The following is a 20,602-nucleotide window of genomic DNA, read 5'->3' as shown; positions in this document are numbered from 1 at the left end:
ACCACCCTATCCGTCTGCACCCTTCTGGGAGGGGGGGCTTCAGGGACCATCCCCCGCCTTGGAGACGCTCTCCACATCCCTCTTTGTCCTGGGGGGGCTGTATCTGGCCCTCCTTCGCTCCTTCCTGCAGGGCATCGGTACCCCCTGCACCATGGGGACCACCATGAACGGGAACCACCAGGAGCACTTGGGGTTCCCCTAGCCCGGCATCCCCAAAGGGAGAGGGCACGGTGGGGCACTACTGCCACCTCTCCTCGGGGCTTTTCATCCCTGTAGGATCTCTAAAGCTTAGCCTAGGCTGGTGGCACCCAGCCCCAGGCTTGGCCTGATTTCACCCGTGAAATATTTCAATTCCAAACACTTCAATTCTGGAGACATTTCAGTTCTCCTTGCCCCTGCCTCCCCCTTGCCCCTTGCTAGGCCAGCAAGACCAGTGGGCTTGTCCCAGCAAAACATCCTGGGGGCTGGTAAAGCTGCTTGGAGCTCCAAGACCTTTTAACCCTTGGGGTGCTGGGTGCTGTTGGGGAGCTGAGCATCCCTGGAGAAGCCATGCCGCATCCTGGCAACGCTTCCTCGCCACCACAGGACTTCATGTGTTCGTCACGACCGTATGGTAAGATGGAGTCCCACCACACAGCCTCCTTGACTGGCAGCAGCTCCCATGCCCTGACCAGCACATGGCCTCTTTACACAGCACCCTAGGGTCCCTTGGAGAAACTGAGGCACCGAGGGGTGCAGCCCCGGCTGCCTGCATAAGTCATCAGCTCATCTTGCCCAAGGCTGCAGACCAGGTTTATTGTCCATCAAAAGTTGATAGAAAGGAAGCTTACAAAATAAATAAATATCTATATATGGCTATATACAGTCCACACACCCCCGTGGACAGACCTCACAGCACGCATGCAAAAGCACTTTGAAGCACAAATAAGCGCAATCACTTATTACAAACCAATGTGTCGGGAAGGCTCAGGTACCTCCAGACAGGTCGTTCCCCAAAATGCCATCTCTGCTCCTTCCCTATAAGTGCCAGTATCCCATTATCAGTGCCATGCTGGACCCCAACTCCAGCCCGCTGGTGGCATCCCAGCCTGGTCCAGCCAGCCCTCGTGCCCCGCTTTGGCTGCCCACCCCAGCCCATGACTACCGTCCTTGGCCACAGTGTCCCCATGCTCTTCTCTATCCATTCTGCTCAGCTCATGTCCCTTCCAGTCTGAGATGCCTGGCCATGCAGCCTGTTGTCAGGGCATCAGGACATCGCCCCGTGCCCTGGTGGCACACTGGCCATGGGGCCTGAGAGCAAACTGGCACATGCTGGGGTACCAACTGGTTCCCATCCCGTAACATCATAAGAGAAGGATGGGCAGGGGAGGTAAAGCCAAGGACAAGGACAGGCAATGGAGCTCAGCCTCAGTTTCCCTGCTCAGGTCTTCACCCAGTTCCTGCAGCCTCCACAGGGAGGGCAGCAGGAGGTCCAGCAGGGCAAGGCCCCCACTGCACAACACCTCTATGTGTACCCCCGCCTTCGCACACCTACAAAGACACATGCACACAGACACACAACCACACGCATGCTCTATCTACGCTGCTTCATCGCCTTGACGAGCTCCTCCAGCTTCAGGGCCAGATGCAGGTCACCTTTCACCTGCAGCCTCCCGCTCATGTAGGCACTCAAGGGGCGCAGGTCACCTAAGAAGAGGTCCTGCAGGTCTTTCTCTGCCACCTCCAGAATGACATCGGGGCTGCCCTCAGGCATGCTGCGGCCAGCCCACCCGCTGCCTATAGGACACAATGGGTGGGAGAGGGAGAAACAGGGTGCTTCACGACCCAGCCTTGCCTGTCAGCACTTCCCCCCACCATTTCATAAGGATTGAGTTGGGCCAGATGACAGCAAGGGCCTGGCAGGGGGATTGTGGGGACAGGGGTCCTTACTCCTTAAGGAGATAAATTTCCTTTGTATTGCTCTGCCAATGCCCTGTTACAGTGGTCCACCTCCAAGCCCTGTACTTTTGCCATGGCCACCAAGAAAACCATCAGCAACCATGAGGGGGATGGGGGAACATCTTCCAGCATAGCAGTGGCCCAAGGCACTGCCCATGCATGTCCCTCCATCACTACCCCCTTGGGCTGGTGGCATGTGAGAGCCAACAAACCCTAAGGTCGCTGAGCCATCCCACTTGGCCAGCCATGAGGAGACCTGGCTGCCAATTTTCTATCAACACTCTCTGAAGGAAAATTCATGGGTTTAACCCAAACCAAGTTATACTTCGGACTTCCAGGGAGCACAGACTCAAGGCCATGGACACCAAAGTTCAGTGCTCAGCTGATGGACTCTGGGGGGTGCCTTTCATGGAGCTGCCAGATGGGCTTGGATTGGGACCAGCTACCACCAAGCCCGGTGGGGTTCACAGCATGCAAAGGGGACACATGCACAAAACACCCTCCCACCTCCAACACAACAACCCCAAAGAGTGGTGACCTGAGGAGAGGTCTATGAAGTAGGTGCTCTGGGCGCCGCTGGGCAGGGTGATGTTGACCTGGTAGGATGCTCCCACCTGGTTGACCAGGGCCTCAGACAGGACAGGCTCCACTGCTGAGAACAGCTCATCTGCACTGGGCTTCCTCCAGGCACTGCTCGGGGTTGTGAGGAGGGGAGCGGTGGGAGGCTCCACCTCATTCACTGTCTCCACACTATCTGCAGGGCACAACGGGACAGAAGTGGGTTGAGGAGACACCTTCGGGTGGTGAGCTTTGCTGGTCTGCATGGACCCACCAGAAAAGGTCTCCAGAGCAAAAAAACCCACTCATCCAGCAAGTTTCCAGCTAAGCCAGAAGAGGACAACTGATTTTGCCAGTTCCTACACCTGCTTCTCTGCCTGCCATGGGTTACTCTCCCCCTGCTACTGGGGGTTGGAAGATTAACCCTGAAAGAAATAGCGGAGCACAAACTGTTCAGGGTTTCTGGGAAAAGATCCGTGTTCTCCTCAGGTGTGACTCTCTCAGCAAGCTCAGGCTTGGGTTTGACTGATGGAAATGCTGAGATCTGAGCTGGTCTTGAGCCCAGGCTCCTGCAGATCGGGTCCCACCCTCCCCCATCCCACCACTGGTGTCTTGTTAGAAAGGTTTTGTTGTGCCATGTGCTGTATGGATCTGTGCCCAAAGCGGTCCTCTCTCCTCCCCCCTGCCAGACTATTTGTGCTGTGCTCATAGGACTGTGATATCTCCCAGACTTTGACTCCTCTGTCAAACAGCCAGTGCACAAAAAGGTCATCAGGCGTGATGGACATCGCCCAGCAGTGGCCCTGGATTTGTTACCTGCCTCTGGAGCATTGGTCCCACTGCCTGCCAGAGCCAGGGTGCTGCTGAAGAGATGGGCAGCCAGCTGCTGAATGGTGCCATCCAGCCCCTCCAGCCCAGGCACGGGTGGCATGGTGGCCAGAGGGCCCACCAGGCTCTCCCGGGGTGGCTGCAGCACAGCCTCCATGCTCAGCTCCACCCGGTCCACCTCTAGGCCCCAGGACTTGGTCATGTTGTTAATCTCCAGCTGCAGAGCCGAGAAGAAAGGGAGAGGCGTTAGCAGCCCAGGCAGAGTTGGGTATGGCTATGGTGACCACCCACCATAGCACCCCCAACCGTGGGCATCCCAGAGCTTACACTTCTGCTACCCACCAGCTTTAGATGTGGAGTGTTGGACCAGGCTCAGCAGTCCACCTCCTCCACGCTCACATTCAACCCTGCTCCTCTACTTGCTCTCCCAGCCTGGAGGAGGTTGGGACAGGGAGGACAGGTCTGTCTTGTTCCCCTTTCCATGGCTCTCTCCCAGGCTGGCCTCCTTCCTTTCTCCCCCCTGAGCAACATGGCCTGGTGTGGTGCTCCACCGGGCAGCATGGCTGGCCTCCAAACCATGCTGGACATACCAGTATATCCCTCCAGCCTCTTTTTACATCATCTTTTGTAGGCATTCAACCCACAAGATCTTGGCCTGGCCCACATCGACCGTGGGTATTACTTATCCCCTCTCTGCCACTGACCTGTCCTGCTTTTCTCCCCAAAAGCCTTTTCCAGTTTGCAGCCCCCCCCCCAGTCATTTTCCTGGTGGAGATATGGAGGTCAAATGTGCTAACAACACATGGGCTTTTCTGTGTGGCCAAAGTCCTTAGAGATAAGCTCCAGAGATCCACAGGCTGAAGGTATCTGCTCCTCGCTAATCACCACATTTTCCCAGCTCCCTTCCCTAGCCAGGTCTATGGTCAGATGGACTTTCAGCAGCTCCATCTTTTCCTTACTGTTACTTCCACACCAAGACCCCAAGGGTTCGAGGGACCTAAGGGGGTTCTGCACAGGGCTGGGGCAGTCCTCACCAGCAACTGCTCCCCGATCCTCAGCTTCTCCATCTGGATCTCACGGAGGCTCTTCTTTACCAAGGTCTTGGTCATGGCGTTCTGTGCCATCATCCGGGTGGCTGCGATGAGGTCCTTCACCATCATGACAGACAACACGGGGTCCCACACCCGGAATTGGATGTCGGCACCCATGGAGATGACTGCCCCATCCTTGGAGGTCAGCTGAGGCAGAGGGGAGTCACGATCTCTTCCTCTCTCTACCCCATGGCCCAACCCTTCTGCTTAGAGCCTGGGAGCAAAAGCATTCACTTCTTTCCCAGCTGGCAACCAGCCCTAGATCTCTTTATTAAGAGGGTTATTAGGAACAAAACCAACCCAAATAATTAGATTAAACTAGACTGAATGGTGAGGACAGTTTCTAGCACAGGGCTGTTATTGAATGACATCTGGGAAGGATAGGGATTGATGTTTTTGAGAGGTCTCCAGCCAGGAACACCCATTGAGCAAGGTGTGCAAAGTCCAGAGGAGCTTTTCAGCTCAGGCAGGTGAGGACTCTGGCTTCCCAGCACCAGTTACAACTCCCCTCACCTCGCCGTGATGACGGAGGAACTGAAAGTTGGGTCCCTGCACAGCACCAAGGGTCAAACCATCCCAAAATCCACCTGCTCTGGGTATTTCAGGGATGCCTCTCCATCCTGCCCTGAGGCCCAAGCCAGCTCACCTTGCAGGGGGGCACATTGAAGGCCCTCGTCCTCAGATCCACTCGCTGCCAGTGATCGATGAAGGGCAGCAGCAGGACCACGCCGGGTCCCTGTGGCGCCCGGATGCGGCCCAGGCGGAAGATGATCATTCGCTCGTAGGTGGGCACGATCTGAAACGGGAAGTTCAGACCAGGGCAGAAGCAAAACCCTGGATCCTGTAGTGCCAGGAGCTATGCCAGCAAGGGGAGCTGGGAACAGTCCCTGCCATGGAGGATGGGCTGTCATCCCCCTTCTCACCTGCTTTCTTCCCTTACCTTCAAGGCAAACCATCCTGAGATGGGGAAGGTGACAACCATCAGCAAGAAGACCAAGGAGGTGATAATCCCATGGCAGATCCAGGACAGCCAGCCCTGGGAGGTGTCTGCAAGGGGATGAAAGAGGGATGTACCTGCTCCAAAACCCCCTGCCCTGCCCGTGAACCCCCATCCAAGCCTCTCCCCCCATGTACCCTGTATCCCAGGGAAGACAACAGCACGGGGGGCACCCAGCCAGCACAGCACCTACAGCAACAGTGGCAAAAGGGAGGAAGGCAGCAACTCCCCTCTAAGGCTGGGACTCACCTGTGGTATTCCTGGCCGGTCCCAGAGAGTCTTCCTTGGATCCGAAGGAGAAGAAGCCCTTTTGGGCACCATAGAGCCCGATGCTGGACTGCTGGAAGCGGTCAAAGTCTCCCAAGGGAAGGGCCTGGTATCCTGACCGACTGAACATGGTGCTGGTGCCTTGCATGGGGTCCTGCTCCCGGTGTTCAGAGCCCTCTAAGGCCACCTTCCCGCTGCCATTTCAGCCACCTCTGTGCCCAGCACGGCTTCTGCCTGTCCCTGCCCTGATCCAACGTCCCTGCCCAGCTGCCCACAAACCTCCCTGTCCTGATGTGCCACTGGATCACAAAGGATGCTTGCTAGAAGAAATCCAATCCTTCGGGGGGGTTCCTTGCGGGGGTCTCACCCAGGCTGGGGGGCTGGGGTCTTCATATCCTCCCAGCGACCCTCTGAGCTGGGAGACAAAAGCTGCAGCCCCGTAGCTGCCCTCTGCTTCGCAGCCCCCTGGAGCTGGGAGATACCCCTGGGGTGTCCCCACCACCAGCCCTGTGGCCGTGGGGACCGGAGACGCAGCGAGGATGCTGGCGGGGAAGGATGCAGCCACTTGTGCTTCCTGGTCCGCTTGTCATGTGGCTGCTGACGGCACAGGGACGAAACAAAACGGCTCATGGTTCACGGCCCACGGCTGGGTGAGTTTTCCTAGAGAGGCCTTGCCCAGGAACTGCTCTGCCAGGCATGGCATCCTCCATTGCACATTCACCTTGGGGGGCTCCAGAGGGTACCCAGCCCCACAGGGAAGCAGGAGAGGTATTTTTCCCAGCAATTCCTGTCCAGCATGGCCTTCTTACCGTGCCAAAACCCTCCCACTCCCTCTCACTGGCATGCAAAGGGTAGTGGAGCGCAAAGAGCAGCCCAGAGCAGCACTGTAGGGGATGGGGGTTGGCAAGAGGGCAGTTTTAAAGCCCCCTTGGCTGAAGCGAGGGCCTGAGACCCTGCCCCAGACACAGCAGCTGCCCTTGCAGCCGAGCCAGCACCCAGACATGCACCCTAGCACAGCTCGGGGGTCCTATCTAGCAGCTGAAGCAGAGCTTTGCCACCTTTCCCCCCCTACCCTGGCACCAGCATCCCCCCTGTACCAGCATCCCCCTGGTACCTGCATCTCCCCGGTACCTGCATCCCCCTGGTACCTGTATCCCCCCTGTACCAGCATCCCCCCAGTACCAGCATCCCCGCCGCCGGTGCCTGCATCCCCGGTGCCAAGCCAAGCGCCCCCCGGTGCCTGCGTGCCCCCTCCCGGCGAAGTTTCCTCCCCTGCCCCAGGGCAGAGGGAAGGCAGGGAAGGGAGTGGGAACCCCCCTGCCTTCCCCACCTCTTCCCGCCAGCTCCTCCTCTTCCTCCCTTTGTCAGGCTGGAGAAACGAAAGCTGCGTGGAGTGCCGCGCGGCCACGCCGCTCGCATGCCCGACAGCCCCGCCGCCCCCCGGCCGCCCAGCCCCGGACCTCCGGCAGGTAACGGGGGTCGCCGCCTTTCGGGAGGGAGAGGCGGGACGGGGAGGGGGGCAAAGTCTGGCCCTGCCTCCCCCGAAAGGGAGCCGCGGGGATTGCCTGTTTGGGTGGGGGGTGTTACTTTTTAGGGTGCAAACCCATCGCATGGGTGTGGGGAGGAGTAAGGCGGAGGGTCCCCTGCTTTATTCGGGGACCTCCTGCCCGTGCTGCTGGGCTGGGGGAGGTCTGAGGGGGCGAGGGATGGGGAGGGGGCACCTCTGGGGACTGGTGGCTGGTGCCAGCATCCTGGTGCTGCCCGGGAGGTTTTGCAGGAGCCCGGGGGGACCGTCGCCAGGCCCCCCCCTTTGCCCTCCCCTGCTCTCGGGGCAGGGGAGGGAACTGACAGCAAAGTGAAGGAAACGTCCCTTTGCAGCTTTGTGTCATCGCCCTCTCATCCTCCAGCTCTGAAATCCAAAATCCCCCAAAGGGAAAGAGTTTTGGGAGGGGGGACGTGAGCCTCCAAGGGTCTCACACTGAGGGCAGGAGGGAGCACAACCCTTTGCAGCCAGCAGAGAATCCCCGGAAGAGAATGCTTTTCCTTGCCGGGGTGCTGCCACCCATCTGCCCTCAGCAGGAGGGAGGGTGAGGAGCCAGTCACCCACCCTGTGGCTCACTTATCGCTTCCCTTTGGACTCGTGGGTGAAGCGGACTGCCCATGGGTGGCCTGCATGGCCCCCACGGGGGAAACTGAGCTTGCCATCCTCCTCTTTTTCATGTGCTCCAATGGGGTCTTTCTCCCACATCCCACCTAGATGGAGACGGTGCCACTGCCCCCACGGAGATTGAACCCCAGCCGGGTACACCCCCGTGCTCCCCTCCAGCCCACCCTTCCAAGGTGGAGGACGACTTCCAGTTCATCCTCTGCGAGGGCTGCCAGCAGGAATCGCCCAACCTCAAGCTCCTCACCTGCCTCCACACCTTTTGCCTCGGTTGCCTGAGTGAGAACAAGCCCATCGGGCAGTGCCCCAAGTGCTGCACGGCCATCCCGCAGGCCAGCGGCATCCCCGACATGGACAACCTGCTCTTCACCAACCTGCAGGCCAGGCTCAGCATCTACAAGAAGATGAGTAACAGCAGTGGCCCGAGTTGCAGCCGGTGCCGGGGGGAAGCAGCGGTGGTGTGGTGCTGTGAGTGTGAGGAGTTCCTCTGCACCAAGTGCTTTGATGACCACCAGTGGTTCTTCAAGAAGAGGAGCCACAAGGCCAGGAGGGTGGAGGAGCTTTGTGCTGAGTCAGCCCATCAGTTCCTGGAAGACACCAGAAAGTCCTGCAACCTCTTGTGCTCCAATCCCAGTCACGCTGACCAGGGCTACATCTCCAGGTGAGAGTGGTGCCTTGTCCCTGGATCCCATCCTGCACCAAGGGCTCTGGGGCTGCTGCTCCAGGACCAACTCTGCCAGGAAGGCAGAGACAAGGGGGTTTTATCACCTGCCTTTGGAGAGCAACCATTGCAATCCCAGTGAGATCCTGGCCAGGAGCAGAGTATGATAGGGGCTGGCAGGTCCCCAGGAGGAGGGAAGGGAGCAAAGGTAGGTTGAACACCCAGCTTCATACCCACACCCGCAGCTGGTGACATGAGGCAAAGCCCTTTCCTGTCCCATGCCTCAGTTTCCTCTCATGTTAAACTCCTCTGCTGTCACCTGGGGAGGGAGAATCATGCCCAGCACAGTGGAAATGCTTTTCTCCCTCTGCTCATGTACCAGCTTTGAAGGATGCTCCCATTTCCTTCCAGCATCTACTGCAAGACGTGTGAGAAGGCGCTGTGCTGCATCTGCGCGCTGCTGGACAGCCAGCATGCCTCCTTCTGCGACATCCGCAGTGAGACCCAGCGCAGGCAGGAGGAGCTGGGCACCATCAGCCAGGAGCTGAGGCAGAAGAGAAGTGGCTTTGAGGCCACCTACGTGGCGCTGCAGGATGAGGCCGCCCGGCTGGAGGAGGCAGAGCGGGAGATGCGGGAGCTGATCCAGCAGCGCGTGGAGCAGCTGGTGCGGCTGATCCGACGGGAGGAAGAGGAGCTGCTGGGGCTGGTGGAGGCGCGGCAGGAGCAGGGCCGGCGGGAGCTGATGAGGGAGCTGCAGCGTGTGGAAGGGGTGCTGCAGCGGATGGAGGCAGGCGAGCAGCTGGTGGAGAAGATGAGGCTCTATGCCACAGAGCAGGAGGTGATGGACATGCAGCCCTTCATCAAGGGCTCGCTGGAGGAGCTGCAGCGACTGCAGCTGCCAGCGGCTGGGGACCGAGCACAGCCCAGGGACTTGAGCGAGTGCAAAGCCAGGCTGCAGGCGCTGGTGGAGCGTGTCACGGGGCACCCAGGTGAGGACTTGCCAGGGGGATGGATCCACCCATCCCACAGGCAGTCAGTAGTTGGACCAGCTCAGAAAGCCATCGCCCAGCTCTGGGTCGTGCAGGGTTTAGAGCCATCTCCCTCCAGCAAGGTGAGCCAAGACTCACTCTTGTAAAGTGCTTATTTCCACTGGGGCGAGCATTTGCTCCTTTGCTTATATGGCCAGAGTTCCTTTTTGGTCTCCCACAATTCTGACAGGCTCTGGTGATGCTGACTTCTGGGTCCCAGAGATCCTAAACTCCTTGGGTCATCCCACCCCAAAGGACTGGGAAAGGGAAAGGAGACCAGAGCTGCCCCTTCCTTGATGCACCTGCTGAGCAGGTTTTTCCCAGCTCAGCGTCTGCTGGGACTGGGTGGGAGCTCTGGAGCCTCTGATTCAGAATTGCAACCCTGTTCTCTCCATTGCAGGCACTAACTCTCCATCTGTCCCTGTGGTTGAGGTGGCCCAGGAGAACAACCTGGTGAGATATCCATCTTTTGTCCTGGTGCACTGCCATGCAGGGAGGGCTCCTGCATCAGCTGAAATGTGGATCCCCCCCTCCTCTGACCTTTGCAAACCTTTCTCAAGGGTCTGCCTTCCCCTCCCCAACCCATCACTCCCATTTCTTCATCAACAACATGCCTGCAGGGATGTTTCTGCCTGGGCAGAGAACATGCTTTGTAGCCATCATTTTCCACCATGCAAGTGTGCTTCTACCCCATCCCGCTTCTCTGAGCCTGCTGCTCCATCCCTCAATTTCAGCAGGGAAAATTGTAGCCTCCCCTGGCTGTAGCACTGCCAAACACCCTCAGCTTAAGCACAAACACTGAGCCAAGCCACAGGGCTAGGATGTATCTCAGTTTCCCCCCTGCTGAGCATGTTTCTGCCCCCCTCCACTGGCTCTGCCTGCTGCTGGGGGACACCCCAGCCCTGCAGAGAGGTCGGTGGTCTCAACATTCACCCTAACGCTGGTCCGCACTCTGTCTGCAGGAAGAGGAGCTGGTGCAGCCTCAGAACCAGACTGTCTTACCCACCTTCACCATCAACCTTGAGGAGACACTTACAAACCCGGTAAGAACTGCCCCAGCCAGGCAGGAGCCATTGGGGACTAGGAGTTGCCACCCCAGCACCTTACATCCCCTGCACTCTCTTCTCTCCAGGCTCCCCCTGTCACCACATGGCCCAAGCGGAGGTCACATTGTGTGGGAACGGGCAGCCCAATCTCACCCAAGCTATTGAAGCTGGAGTGCAACAACATGCCAGACCCCAGTGATCCCAGTTCACACCAGTGGGATGACAGAAGTGGGCCCAGCACCTCTACATCGAGCCAAAACTGTGGCAGCATCCCTGCCACCAGCAGGCATGCTGATGATGCAGGTGAGGACCAGGGACGTGGCCCTCCTCATTACCCCATTTCCCCCCACACTTATGGGATGCCCCATCTCTCCCAACCTCTGGGCACCCCCATGCACTCAGAGCCTTGGCCAACTTCCCCTGGGTCGAAGAAGCAGAGGGTGGGAGCTGGGTGCCAGGGGGTAAAAATGAGAGCAATGCTCAGGGGTGGGTGTGGATGCTCCATCTAGCTCCATGCCCTTCCTCCAAGGTAGCCAAAAAACAAGCCAAAAAACTGCAGCAGGGTAAGTGTGCAGAGAGACTCCCCTGCCACCTGCTCCAGGAGCTCTGGATTCTGGAGCAGAAAACACTACCATTTTTCACAAAACACATTTTCTTCCCTGAGTTCACCCAGCCCCACTCCAGCCTGCTGCAGCATCCCTCAATGAGATGTCCTGAGCTCAGCTCTGCAAACAGGAGGGAGGATGAAATGCATCTTCTGGAAGGGCTAGTACAGGGCCCATGGGGTGAAACAGCAGTTGAGAGGTTGCGCCCACCTTGGGATGTAACCAAGGGCTGCGTAGTTCATGGTCCTGGTAGAAGCATTTGTCCTCTGCTGCAAAAATCAGGAGATGAGATCAGTCTTCCCATGGGAAGACCGGCATGATCCAAAATCACGGTCTTGAAGCTTCAACACCCTCCTGTTCCTTCCACAGAAGACACCAGCATTATCATCTGCAGCTCAGAGGACAGCGAGGAAGATACGGTGGTGAGTGTAATGCCAGACCTTCCTCCTTGCTGAGCCACACTGCAGGCAGAAGAGGCAGCTGCACCCCATCATCTCTGGGATGCCTTCCCTTTTCTCCAGCTGTGCTCAGACCTGAGCCTTCTGCCTTCCCAGCATCAGCCAGAGACTTGCTTATGGCTTTCTCTTCCCCTTCAGTTGCTACCAGGTGGGTGGGCATCTGGGCCATCCCAAATCTAGTTCTCCTGGACTAAGACTTTTGCTGGTATCACCTGGTGTTCTGGAGCAGCCAGGGTCCCCTCTCACAGGCAGCAAACCCAAATTTGATTTGCTCTGAGGTGGGATTCCACACCAGTTGATCACCCAAGACAACCCCTTTGAGTAGGTCCTTATGGCCTCTTCCTTTCCATCTCACTGGGAAGGCTGTTCTCAGCTTAAAAAAAATATCAATTTTCATATAAAAATCAAGTTTGCAAGTTGAATGAGCATCTGTGCTCGCGGAGCTCATCAATCCTGTGCCTACACAGGTTGAGAAGCTCCCGGGAGGCACCAGGGCAAGTAGGGACCATCTGAGCACCCCCCAAGTGACATTTCCAAGCTCCCTACAATGACATTTCACGGCACTGATGCTGCAAACTGGTGTGTTGCAACCAAATGGCCCTGGCCGAGGTGGTTAGATGAACCAAGGGCATGGAACCCCTGCTGAGATCCTCCATCACCAGCAAGGGCAGGGGATCTCTTTGGAAAGGGAGGCAAGCACATCTGATTTGGGAGCTGGGTGGAGTTGGTTCTCCAGCACTGGCTTAATGAGGGGTTAGCAGCCCCCTTTTTTTGTATGAACTAGTGCAGAAGCTCTTCTTACTCTTCAATAAAGCTGTTCCCAGATTAAATCCCAACCTGCTGCTGACTTATTCAGTTTTTCCTTTTCTGTTTTTCTTTGCTTTTCTGATTAATCTGTAACAGAGGGGGGGTGGAAAAAAAGAGTTGTGGGGCTGAAACCCTGTTCCCACTCCCTCCTACTGCCAAAAAATCCCGGGGCTGGAGCTTTTGGGGATGTTAGCGGCTTGCTGTGAGAAATCCCTGTGTGGATCGGGTGTCCCCTGGTATGATGTGGATTTAAGGGTGTAGCAAAGGTGTAGGCTGGAAAATTAGATGTCCCAGGGGTATAAACATCTCATCGATAGTCTGGTGCTGGGCACTAGGAAAGCGCAACCTTGAGAACTGGGAAAAAATGGCTTAAAGCCTGGAAAAGGGGCAGTGGGCAGTGAAGGAATATCAGCAGAGTGAGAAAAAAGTGGGATGAGGCGGCAGGATGCAGCCCAGGGAAGCTGCAGCCTTCAGGGTGTGGAGGACAAGGGCTGAGCACCTGTCTAGAGGCTCAGACATTTAAAAGGAGATTTTGGTGCTGGGGAGGAACCTTTGTGGGGTCACCTGGGGACTGTCACACTCTGCACACTGAGCTGAAGCCACAAGAGCATCGCCAGCATCTGGCTCTGCCCGGTTCCATTGCCCACGGCCACCACGGTGCTACAAGCGTGTGTCTCTGCACGGATTAATTTCTTCCCCTCAAATCCCACACCTTTTCCCTCTGCTTAACCCTTCAATAAAACCTTTTTGCATAGAAATTCAATTTGCTTGTTGCTGGTTTGGGTAACAAGAGCATCTGTGATCACATTTTGTTGCTGAGTTTGGTTCATCTAACTCCCTTCGGGCCAGATGGGTCATTCTGGGCACAACCAGGAGAGGGGGACACAGGGCGCTGCCACCACTCCGCCACTGGTACCATCCTTCTCCTGTCCCTTCCCAGACAGAGGAAGCCCATAGGCATTTAAGCAACCCCATGTCCCGTGAGCTGAGGAGCGCTTAGTGCCTGCAGACATCGGTCCAGCCATGTTTCCGCCACTTCTGGACTGCAGGGGAAGATGCAGAGTGCTGGTGCAGAGGGAGGTGGACACCCCATCACTGCAGGGTGTCCCTGGGCGAAGGAGGGAGGAAACCCAGCTTGGGAGCCTCTTGAATACTTTGCTGTCCTGCTCTTCCCGTAGGGAGTTATTTGCTGTGGATGCCCACCCCTGCTGAGGCTAGGCAGGGGATGGTTGGTGTGGCTGCTTTTACTCACCCTTGGGAAGCACCACTGTAGGCACTGGATCTGCTGAGCCTGGAGAGGCACCGAACCTCCTCCTGGCCTGATTTAGTCCTCTTTTCCTCTAGACACCAACCAGATCTTCAGATCTAGCAGTATCTCACATGGTGAGGTTGCTCAGCCACGTTTATGTCCCTGCATGAGCTGCATCCACATGAGATGTGCAGAAAGGGACAAGTCCCAGGACCTGCGTGTTGTGTCCCTCTGGCCCCCGCCTGCTTAGGATGAGCTTCATTCAGGGCTCTGCTCTTGCCCACTTAGTCCAGACCCTGGTTTTGGGCTCTCAACAGGGCTCCCCTTGGCTAGCACAGTCCTGAGGTACAGCACACACCCAACCCATCCTGGCAGTGCCAGGACATCAGACTGAGTTTCATGACATTGTGCATAACCAGGACCTTACCCATTGCCAATGGTGCACCCAAGGGTGCTCCACATGCCTTCCCAGCCAAGTCCAAGCAAGCAGAGGGGACTTGGCCCCCTTGTCCAATCTCTTGCAGGCTTCCAGAAAGCTCAAGGACATCAAGAAGTCCTCCAGTCCCACATGGTCTGGGAGCAGCACCTCACCCCAACACAACACTGGCCCCACCAGCCCCTGGGACGACAGGTCGGAGCTGAACACCTTAGTGTTCTTCAGCTTGAAGCTTGACCAGAAAAGTGAGCATTGCCTTTCCTGGGGCTGGGGGCAGGGCAGAGCGGGGCACCCCCAGATACTTACTCCAGCTTGATCCTTTCCCCTCTGCAGCCCACCACATCACGGAGGTGGCAGCAGCAAATGGAGAGCACACCTTCAAGGCACTGATTCAGACGCCAGAGTCGGTGCTGACGCTGCTTTCCCAGGGCGTCACCATGGAGGAGGGGATTCAACACCTCCTCTGGTACCTCTCCCCACTCCCCAGGCCCATCCTCGTCATCTATAACTTCTGGGCACTGGAGATGCCCGCTCTCTTTAAAGCCCTGGATGCCACAGGCATGAAAGTGGAATTCTGCCACATAGTGGGTGGTTACGTGGATATGTTGTCCTTGATCAAAGAAAAGCTGCCCAAGGCATCTTCCTACGACCTGAAAAACCTGATGAGAAGGCACCTGCAGCAGCATCTCAACAAGGACAGCACGCTGGCCACAGCCAAGGCCTTGCAGGAGCTTTGGGGAGCCCTGGAGCTCCCTGCCTGCGCTGATGTGGGGATGATGTTCACCCACTGCAACCTGCAGAGCTACACCACCCTGCAGCCCCTGGTGCGGGAGAAGCTGCTCACCAGGAGGGCGGCCAAGATCCTGGCCCAGCGCAACCTCATCCTCTGGGAGCTGGAAGAGGCGTGAGCGCAACTGTGGGGTGAGCTGAGCTGGCCAGGTCTCAGGCCAAACGCACCAGGGATGCAGGGATGCTCGTGGTGGTGCCAAACAGGACTCGCAGACCCTCTCTGCTGCCAGCACAGGGCTTAAAAGGTTCAGGACCCTGGGTCAGTTCTAGGGGGAAGAAATCACCCAAATTAATATCTTTATAAAATAAATTACACAGCGCAGGCCAACATAATTCATCGGGGCATCCCTACCCCTCCTTTTTTTCCCCGGTCAGGTGGGAGGAGAGATGCTCGGAGCGCTGTTCGCCCTGCCCGGGCAGCAGCAGGTACCTTGCCCCCCCTCCCCAAACCCCCGCAGCCTGGATTTGGCCCCCGGTGAGAGGCAGAGGTGGCCCCCGGTGGCCCCAGCCGGGGCTGTGTGACACGGCAGTGAGGGACACACACCGCCAGGTGTCCTCTTTGCACAGCCGCGCTCGCCGGGCGTGCAAGGGCTGGTCCCCGCTGCTTGTGCCCGCACACGCACCCCTGCAGCCACCGGCGGTCCCTCGGGTACCTGGGAGGCACTGCGACCATCACCGGGGCGCCTGGGGTGCTGTATTGGACACGGGGCGGGGATGAACAGGTCCTCTGGGTGGCTCGACGTGGGTGAAGCCGGGCAGGAAAGGGACGCGGTGAGGGTCTCCCAGACTGGGCGGTGGGAGCTGCCAGGCTTGGAAACTGCGGGGAGACAGGGAGGAAGCGTGACCCCCCCCTTCTGGGAGACCCCGCCACCTGCCCCCGGATCAAGCAGTGCCTGGACACAGCTGTGAGCTGTTGGAGCTGGAGCTTGGCCAGTGAGGCAGGGGTGGGCGAGAGGCTGCCCTCCCCCTGCCTGCTGCCCTCCCCTTGCCTGCCCTGCCTGTTGCCCTCCCCGGGCCAGGGGAGAATCAGGCCAGACCCAGCAGTTTAGAGGGAGCAACCCCAAAGGAGCCCTTACGACTGCATGGTGGCACGCAGGGCTTGTCACCAGATCCAGACAATGCCACTTCACCCTAGGGATTCTCTGGTGTCTGATCAAGGGTTGTGTTCAGGGAGCAGCCTCTACAAGGGGCACAGCCGGAGGAGAGCAGACCCCATCTGTCTGCTGTCACCCGCCTCATCAAAGTCTTGTAAAACAATAGCGAAGTCAATGGGCTGCAGGAGCCAGATTAGCTGCTGCTGTGCCCTGAGCTGCCGTAAAGCTCATCCATCCAGCAAGAGCAGGGCTGTCACTGCAGGGTGAGCAGAGCAGCACCCAGCAAGCCCCAGCCCCACAGGAAAGGGCTGCAGTGGGGGTTTCCCTGTGGAGTGAGGGCTTCCTAAAGGTCCCACCACCTTCCACCTCCAACAGGTAGCTTCTACACACCCACAGGCTGCTACAGCCCTGCTTGGGCCTCCCTTCCACCCAGAGACACCCATGAAAATCCCCCTCCAAGCCAGAGGTACAAGGAAGAATCAGTCTCTCTGGTTTTTTATGGGCAATAAATAACTTCACTGAATTAAGCGAATCTCCTGAAATGATATATAATACGCTGCTTGCTTGATTGGCTGTTATTAATAATGCATTGCTCAATCTAAACCATTCATAAAATGACTCCCTTCTAGCCCTGAGCAAAGTGCTTTGGGACTCAGCAGGGGAGGGAAAAAAAGGCAAGAAGGAGCAGCATAAATCCTTTCTGTTTATGAAAATGGATTTCTTCCCTCAACAATCATGCAAAACTAATTAGAGCCAAAGGGCTGGTTCCTCTGCATTTGATTATCCCCTGCGAGATCACTCAGGTTGGCTGGCCAGGGTGGGTAGAAGTCCAAGACAGAGAAGGATTCACCCCAATGAGCCTGACAAAGGTTACCTGGATTACATTTCTAATAAAAACATCAGACTGCTAGCATCCAGACAGGTTTGCATCCTGTGGACCATCAAAAGCAAGGATGGGGTGGTCAGGACTTGTATATTTTGAGAAGTGGCGAGGCAAAGGTGAGGGAAGACTTGTCTGGATGGAAGGAGAAGCCACATCATCTCTGGCCAGTCAGGTCCTGCAGCCAGGATGCTCTGAGGGTGGTGGCTCATGCTGGAACCTGATCTTAGTAGAGGTGGCTTGGGGCTAGAAGATAAAGATACCACCAAAACCCAAACCAGGAGATCAGCCTTCTCCTTAAATAGGCAATGCCCCTAACCAGCATGGTGAGGAGGGCTCCTCCCTCAGACACCAACTGGAGATTAATGGTGTCAATCAGCAAGTCCTCATTGACCACAGTGGTGTTCCAGTGATTCCTCCAGCTGGAAGCCTTCCCTCATTTACACCAGTGGGAGACATGTCCCCAGAGCTGCAGCGGTCAATGCCAGCTACAGACCTGGCCCCCAGCCCAGCTTCTGCTTGTCTTATGTTTAGGAGCACGCTGAAACTTAGGATGCCTGGGGCTGAGGCAGGTGTGGTGTGAGAAGGAGAGGCTGACAGCTCCAGACCCTGCTCTTCCATCCATCCACCCACCCACCAACTTATACATCCATCCACTCACCTACCCACCCATCTATCTACCCACCTATCCATCCATCCATCCATCCATCCATCCATCCATCCATCCAACTGTCCACCAATCCATGCATCTATCCACGCATTTTTCCATCCATCCATCCACCCACCCACCCATCTATCCATCCATCTCTCCTTCCATCCATGCCTCCATCCTTCACCATACTGTCCTGGAGCTCTCATCTGAGGGATTGAAGGGTCACCACAGAGAACTGTTATTACTCCCTGTGCTCATCCTGTGGGAAACTGAGGCACAAATGGTGGCATGATCCCCATATGTCATGTCCACTGGGGAGGCATGAATGGGGAGGTGGATGGGTGCTGTAACCCGTGCCATGCCGCTCCGTGCTACAATGCCCTCCCAAGTGTCTAGGTTAGGGACTGGCCCTCAGGAGCACGAGAAGGGATGCGTCATCCATCCTGTTACACGTGCCTCAGCCCCTGACCCATTTCTAGCACAACACGCTGCCTCCAATGATCCTGAAATGCCACCACCATATCTAGGACACTTGAGTTTCTTCCTTTTTGCATGATAAATGAAGGCATCTTGGGAAGAGCTCAGAGTAGCGCAGTGGAGAGCAGCCAAGCCAGAAAACAAGCGTCCTATCCATGTTGGGCACATCCTTGTGGCATTTTAACCTACTTCTGTGCTCCTCAAAGCAAGTTTGCACTCCCTGTGCCTCCCACCTGAGCTCTGCACCCCACGTCCCAGCCATGAGTCAACACCAGCAAGGGCTGACCCATGGTCCTGTGGCCCCACGGCAGCACGGAGAGCCTGGGACATGCAAGAACCTGACACACAGCAGAGAGGGGTGAGCAGCGTGGGTACATATCTGGCCTGCTTGGAGATGCTGAGGCCCAGTGTGCTGCCCCATCAACCACAGGATTCCCTGCTGTGGGGCTCGCGAGAGGCTGACATCCTCTGGGTGTTCAGAGAACAAGCAAAACAGGGGGAAAAAAATGCCTATAAACACAGCTCCCAAAGTCTGGTGCTGTAATTCCCCAAGCTACAAATTGCTAGCGCTTGGAAGAGCATCAGGGTAAGGGTGAGGGCATACTTGGGTGACCAGCCAGCCGCAGGGATGGGAAGGGAGTGAGTCATGGCTCAGCCCCGAAGATGCTGGGAGCATGATGGTGGTTCAAACTCCACTGCAGCAGGAAGGGAGATGTGGAAGCACCGCCCTGTGGAGGTCTACGCTGGGTTTGAAGTGATGCCTCCCTCTTGCTTGACCCCTCTGCAGACCCCTGTAGCTCCCCAAAGTGAGGTGCCCTTGTCCATCTGCTTGGGACAGTTCCCTGAACCATGCCCAGGGGGTTTCGGGGGATGTCAATTGGGCTGGGCCAAAACCGTGCCAGGAAGCATGGGGAGAGCCGCAAAGTAGGTGGTCACAGTGCAAGACTCTTGACAGTGTTGTTTTGCTTGCATAGAAACAAGGCATTTTTGGTGGCCACACATCACCCAAACACCTCGCCCAACCCGGGGGTGTCAGCCACCCACCAACCAGATTGCAGGGTTGAAGGGAAACTGAGGCACGTCTGATGCCAACCACTTTGGCTGAGGTGGTCTCCGGGCACCAGGTGTCAGGCTGCGGGGCTTTGGACGTGGTCCTGGGAGGGTGGAGGCGCCTGGAGCCGGCATCAAGGATCAAACCTGTCATTTTGCTGTCAAGCAGCTTCCTCTCTCTGCCCCTCCAGCCATCACCCGCCCCCGTCCGCTCCACCCCTCCCGCTCCTCGTCCTTGGGAAGAGCACGCCCATCCCCGTGGCCTCGGGGCGGGGATGCGGAGCCGGGCTCCCCCGCCCCGAAGGAGAAGTGACCGGGCTTTTACTCTGCCTGCTAGCAAGCAGGGAGGCGGCGAGACCCCCCAGAGACCCCCGGGGCTCCACACCCCCGGAACCCCCCGGGACGTGCCCTGGCCCCACGGAGGGAAAATAGCCGCAGGGCCGGGCCGCAGCTCTAGGCGGGGCCGCCGGCTGTCGCGACAGAGCCGGGTCGGGGACACCGGGAGGAGCGGGCTGACCCACCCGAGTCCGTGCGGAGCCCGCCCCGGGCCCCCTCGGCAGCGCTCCCGGGCGCAGCCGCCAGTGGGGCGGAGATGGAGGGATGCGGGGGGCGGTGAGGGGGGCGGGCGGCAGGAATCGATCCTCACAAAATCAATGATTTCTTGGGTTTTTCGGGGGGGGGGGGTGGGGGCGCGAGGGGCAGGGCCGGGGGTGTGGCGGGAGAATAGACACCCACGTCGAGGAAAAACTGCGGAGGGGAGTTACCGCGCCTTTCCAAGCGGCTGAAATCTTCAGGAGGAAGACGAGGGAGAATGGTCCTGTCTCGGGGACCCCCACGAGACCCCGTGCTCCCTCCGAGCCACCCCCCCCCCCCGTCCCCACCTCCCCCCCCCCGCCCCGCATCTCCTTCACCCTCCACTCGAATGCTTAAAAGCCTTTTGCATTCAGTCAGCGCCCTGCAGGAGGGACCCACCCGCGACGGGACGGGCTGGGGGGCGGCACACGCCGCGCATCGCCCGCAGAAATACCGCATCTCCCGGGCAGGGGGGGCGGCAGCACTGGGGAGGGGCTATCGGGAGGGCTGGGCTGGGTCCCGAGCCCCGTTTCCCCGTCCACAAGCGCTTCCCAAAGGGCTGCGGCCCCGCCGTGTCCCGGGAGACGGGGGTAGCCGTGTCCCGTGGCTGCCCCGACGGCATCCGAGCCCGTCCGGGTGGGGGGGACCGGGGGAGGCGGCCTGGAGGGAAGGCGGCCAGCGGGGGGGCTGGATTATGGTTGCTGCCAAGTGCGTGTGAGTTGTACTCGTTGCTCTGCGGGGAGGGCGTTTATTATGGGTTATAAATATATATTTTTTTTTATTTATTTGTGGGGGCGTGGGGGGGTGCCGCGCCCGCCCCGGGCAGCAGCCGGCTCTATCCCCGCCGCAGGCTGGCGAGCGGCGGCGGTGGGTGGGTGGTGGGATGGGAAAGGGGTGGTGAGGAGGGAGGGGGCAGCGTGCGGAGGGGGAGGCTGGCAGAAATGCTAATTCCTC

General features: G+C 58.0%; 2 protein-coding genes across 4 annotated transcripts; one reads left to right on the top strand and one right to left on the bottom strand.

The window, feature by feature from the left end:
• Positions 1–776: 776 nt before the first annotated feature.
• STOML1 (stomatin like 1) lies at positions 777–6,055 on the bottom strand. Of its 3 annotated transcripts, none has more exons than XM_005232596.3 (7): positions 5,662–6,055; positions 5,356–5,462; positions 5,062–5,211; positions 4,359–4,562; positions 3,313–3,541; positions 2,477–2,692; positions 777–1,776 (listed from the first exon to the last, which is right to left on the bottom strand). In XM_005232596.3, exons 1-7 carry the CDS (start codon positions 5,825–5,827, stop codon positions 1,574–1,576), a joined length of 1,275 nt encoding a protein of 424 aa, XP_005232653.3. In that variant the 5' UTR covers positions 5,828–6,055; the 3' UTR covers positions 777–1,573. The 3 variants fall into 3 exon arrangements, with proteins under 3 accessions (XP_005232653.3, XP_027635867.2, XP_055674401.1); XM_027780066.2 differs by having other exon boundaries at positions 2,553–2,692; XM_055818426.1 differs by having other exon boundaries at positions 4,359–4,472.
• Positions 6,056–6,234: 179 nt separating this feature from the next.
• Positions 6,235–15,259, top strand: LOC101910511 (protein PML). The gene is made up of 10 exons (XM_055818392.1): positions 6,235–6,329; positions 7,048–7,148; positions 7,937–8,504; positions 8,916–9,493; positions 9,933–9,985; positions 10,495–10,575; positions 10,665–10,881; positions 11,553–11,605; positions 14,222–14,378; positions 14,467–15,259. The coding sequence occupies exons 1-10, from the start codon at positions 6,235–6,237 to the stop codon at positions 15,039–15,041; spliced, it is 2,478 nt and encodes an 825-aa protein (XP_055674367.1). The 3' UTR covers positions 15,042–15,259.
• The last annotated feature ends 5,343 nt before the right edge of the window (positions 15,260–20,602 follow it).

Source organism: Falco peregrinus, chromosome 1 (assembly GCF_023634155.1).
Source record: "Falco peregrinus isolate bFalPer1 chromosome 1, bFalPer1.pri, whole genome shotgun sequence".
Classification (NCBI taxonomy): Eukaryota; Metazoa; Chordata; class Aves; order Falconiformes; family Falconidae; genus Falco; species Falco peregrinus.
This window is presented reverse-complemented; position numbering and strand designations above follow the sequence as displayed.